At 32.4% G+C, this 4,670-nt stretch overlaps 1 protein-coding gene across 1 annotated transcript; it reads right to left on the bottom strand.

The window, feature by feature from the left end:
• Nucleotides 1–233: 233 nt before the first annotated feature.
• LOC110662254 (uncharacterized) lies at nt 234–1,291 on the bottom strand. The gene is made up of 2 exons (XM_021821182.2): nt 913–1,291; nt 234–821 (listed from the first exon to the last, which is right to left on the bottom strand). Exon 2 carries the CDS (start codon nt 818–820, stop codon nt 440–442), a length of 381 nt encoding a protein of 126 aa, XP_021676874.1. The 5' UTR covers nt 821; nt 913–1,291; the 3' UTR covers nt 234–439.
• Between the last annotated feature and the right edge of the window lie 3,379 nt (nt 1,292–4,670).

Genomic DNA, 4,670 nt, shown 5'->3' with positions numbered 1-4,670 from the left:
GCCTCCAGGCCACTGTCTATTTTGTACTTAGATATTTTACAGGATCGATTGGTCTCTTTCAGAGATCAGCCTGTGTCTAGCTATCAACCAAAGCAATGAAACAGGACACAGCAGATTCATTATTCAAGCACTAACTAAAAGTGGCCTTCATGCAGAGTGTTTGCAAGGGAAAGACAACGGAAAAATCTTCAGGGAAGGCTTTTAACTAAAAGAGAATTTGATTTTTTGTGACATTGAAAAAGAGAGAAATTTTATTGCAGTCCTGGAAAGTTTGTTCATTCAACTGGCATTTAATAAAGGTTAATACATTAAAGTTAATTAATTAAGGTCTAAACTAGTTACAACTTCTGCTAATTATAGTAGCTTCAAACTTTCTGCAATTTGTTGATCGTTGTTTCATTTCATACCTCTGGCTCCAAACTTACTGCTGAATTTGTTACTACGACGAGGATGGAAACACTGATCCTTTCTTCTTCCTCGGTGAGTTCAAACTTCGGCGAAAGAGAATTTTCATGGCAGAAATCAAATCCTCCGAGGGATTGGTTGGAGGAGAAGAAGATCTAAATTGCTGACAAAACTTCATGTGCCGTTCTAATGCTTCCTCGGTGTCAATATCCTTCTGGGACCGGCAAGTCTCATCCTTGACAGCTTCACTGCAAAGCCCACAAATCCAGCGACCTCCATACCTCTCGCGCACACGAGCAATGTACACTGGTGTGCACTCCTCCGTCAAACCGCAGCAATCGCATTTAGCAAACTCAACATCAATAGCTGCCGGCGGGTTAGAAGCATCTTTCAACACCGTGGTGGCGGTAGCCATTCTGTTACCATACAAACAAAACACAAAATCAAAAATAAGATTAAGTGAAACCAAAACGCGAAATTGCGAAATTCAAATTTCAAACCCTTCACCTATTTGATATTTTATCTCTCTTTCTCCCACCGCCTCTCTTGCACTTTCTTTTGAATTAGCATTACGTAAATATCAGAGCTTCAATGCCCTGATCCCTAAACTTTTCAGTTATGAAATGGAATTCTCTTTCAAATCACCCAAGTGATTGAATCCAAGTGGGAGAATCTTGAGAGAGTCTCTACACTTGCTTTTTGCTGTCTCCTTGCCCAATCATTGCCTAATATTTACTGCTCTGCTCCTCACCCTGTAACTTCTCTTTCCTACCTTCCTTCCAATACCCAATTAGACCACGCCTAGAATCTTATACAATAGTTTGGCTTGTTGAACTCTTTTATCTTGTGCGTGGATGTATAGGATTGAGTCTCAGATAAGGGAAGACTTGCGCCAGCTGTCTACGAGAGCAACTTATGTTGCGGGTAATTCAAGCCAAACGTGCTCTTATTGGTTCCTTTATATGTAAGCTCTCTTGCTTGTACTGTCATTGGGGCCCACTCGTACAGGGGAGTCAAGTTAGGTAGGCCCAATTGTGTTAGGCTTGATAGAGAGGGACCCAAAGTGTTGCAATATTTTTGTCTTTATATAATCGTGTCACTGGTGGCACGTGGAGTTGTTGATAACCATGATCTGCCGCATTTGGTCTTATTTTGCAGAAGAAATGATGACCAAGAAACGACGAGCTTGTCACCTTGGAGGTTATTAATGTAAATTTGGATTACCGCTTGATGCGTATGTCATTCGAAGATTTCCAGAATCTCGCTGAGGATGATAACCGATCGAGTTTTTACGGTTTTTTAATTTGGTTAAATCTTAATAGAATATATTTAAGTATTATATAATTAAATTTAAATTTTAAAAATAATATTTATGATAAATTTAAATTAAATTTAAATTTTATATATTAATTATTTATTATTTAAATTTTTATATATAAATATTTAATTAAATATAAAATATATATTTTTAAAATAATATTTATAAATTTTTATATATTTTATTTTATATAAAATGAAATTTAAATGTTTTATAAAATTATTAAATTTTAAAAATATAAATTATTAATTAGAATAAATTTTTATGTAAAAATATTAATTAAAATATATAAAATTAAATGAATTTAATTTTTTTTTAGATAATAATAATTGAGTTTGTAATGAATTTAGATAGTTAAAAATAAATTTTAATCAAATTTAAAATAAATTCAAACTTTCATAATATTAATCAAATTCAAATTTAAATATAATAATTTTTGTGAATTTATAAAGATTTAATAGATTCATCGTTATATTATTATTTTTAATTTAGATGCATGATTCAGAGTTTCTCTTTTTTTTCTTTTATTTTAATTATATAAAATGGTAATTCAATAAAAAATAAAAAAATGTATATTTTATAATTATTAAAATTATTTTAAAAAATTTATTATTTTATATAGAACCATCGTTGTTTATAAATTCTCCTTTAGTGCGCACATAGTGCCAAACTTTCCAATGGGCCTTTGTGGGTCCAGCTTGCACATGTGAACTGCCTCTTCAATTTGCATGATGCTTTCATTTTCTATATGATTAAAGATTAAAATGGGTTGCAAGATTAGAGATGAAATGATTATTGCATTAATTTTATTAAAATAAATATTTCTATTGTTATTTAAAAAAAATATTTTCTTCAGAGTTTTAATTACAAATAATTTAAAATTAAATTTAATAGATTTTATTAATAAAAAAATTTAAAATTATATATTTATATTAAAAAAAAAAGGTTTTTAGTTATCCAATTACAAATCCAAGCGAAATCATAGTCAAGGAAATGAATGATGAGAATCCAGCTTGTTCTTATCTCATATGAGAAAAATGAACAAGATTTCTTAAAAGAAAAGTTTCTCTCCAAGCCGTTTTGCAAAAAAAAAAAAAAAATTGTGTTTCTTAAGCTCATAAATTACTCATAATTAATTTCATAAATTTAAAATTATTTAAATATATTATTAGGCTATATTGGTTGAATTTCATCAAATTAAACAGAAATCAAGCTGAATCAGCAATAGTATATTCAGAAATTTTTTTGTAAGCAATATAATAATATATTATAAAAAATATTTTTCTAATTATACTATTTTATTTTATTAAAAAATGCAATAATTAAATTTATTAATATTCAATTTAAATAAATATATATATATATTAAAATTTTGTCCATAAAAAAGATTTGATTAATTTTTCTTTTATAAAAATGTATTTTTCATGAAAAAATGCTCAATACCTAAATCTAAGTGGAGTCAATATATATATATATATATATATATGTCACGACCCAACCTATGGGCAGGACCAGCACTAGGACCTGAGCCAACCTAAAGCTCCCGAGACCTGTAGTAAGCCTAACTATTCATTAACCTATATATATATATATATATATATATATATATATATATATGTCACGACCCAACCTATGGGCAGGATCAGCACTAGGACCTGAGCCAACCTAAAGCCCCCGAGACCCGTAGTAAGCCTAACTATTCATTAACCTAACTCTAAGGCCCATTTGGGCCCAATTTCAAGAATTCAACCGGACAGAGTTCGGCCATAAAATGGACCTTCAACGGGGAGTTTTTGACTCACCTGACCTGTAAACACAATATATATATCAATTGGGAAGCTCAGCTCACCCTCCACATACTCATAACAACATAAAATAAATGGGAGCTCTGCTCCCTCATCCAGTCCATCAACATGTATAGAATAATAAGTTTACAGGTCCAAAACAATAATTTACATTACAGACCCAATTCAAATGAATATTTCTAACACATGCGGAAATTCTAGAAGTTTATAAAATTACACAAACATAAATAGATGACCTGCGAGGGAGAAAAGCAGGTTAACCTCAAAAATATCATTCTGTGGCCTGGAAAAATATTGAACAGGAGAGAGCGTTCGACTCAGAGAGTAAAATATCAATTTTAACCATAATCTCTATAATTATCTAAAGCTAATGCATCCTGTAAAGTGAAATGCAACATCAGCAATAAATTCACATTATAACAGCAAAAAGGTAATTTGGAGCACTCACGCACCCAGTAATATCAATCATAATATATGGGAGCTGATCCCCTATACAGCTCTCTTAAATCCAACCTGTGCCAGCGAAGAACTCAGCTCGGACTTCCACTTAATAACCAAATCGGGGTCCCAACGAAGAACTCAAGCCGTGTCTACCCCGAAGGACCGGGTCCCAGCGAAGATCTCAAGCCTTGTCTACCCGTCCTATCTATAGTCCACACCACATCACACACACGCCAACGCACGCACACTGCTCCAAATTACCACAACAACATCCATGGCACTTTAACAGTTGTGAATGTAACATAAAACGTGCCTAGAGTTTAACTACATAATTATATACATATAAGTGATGCATGGGCATGTTTGAACATATAATAATATCGAAATTACAATTAAAATTAATATTTTACTCACAGACTTAACAGCGATCACTGTGGTGGCTGGGCGGAGGAAGAAGGCTGTCCCGGTTCACCTGACAATTACATTACAATTATTTAACACAATTGACTCAATACAAATCATGAAAAGACTAAATACGTCATAAGTCGTGCCGAAAATCCGGCAGAGTCTCCTCTATACCTAGGACTAACCCAACCTGTAAAAGGGCTCAAAACACACTTCTATTTTCACAATCCATATATCCACAACTCAATCACATCACACAGGCCCTCCTGGGCCCATCAAATCAGTCATCCATCACA

The sequence above is a fragment of the Hevea brasiliensis genome, chromosome 11 (genome assembly GCF_030052815.1).
Source record: "Hevea brasiliensis isolate MT/VB/25A 57/8 chromosome 11, ASM3005281v1, whole genome shotgun sequence".
NCBI classification, from domain to species: domain Eukaryota; kingdom Viridiplantae; phylum Streptophyta; class Magnoliopsida; order Malpighiales; family Euphorbiaceae; genus Hevea; species Hevea brasiliensis.
Note: the sequence above shows the minus strand (reverse complement) of the source record. Positions and strands in the feature narration are given on the sequence as shown.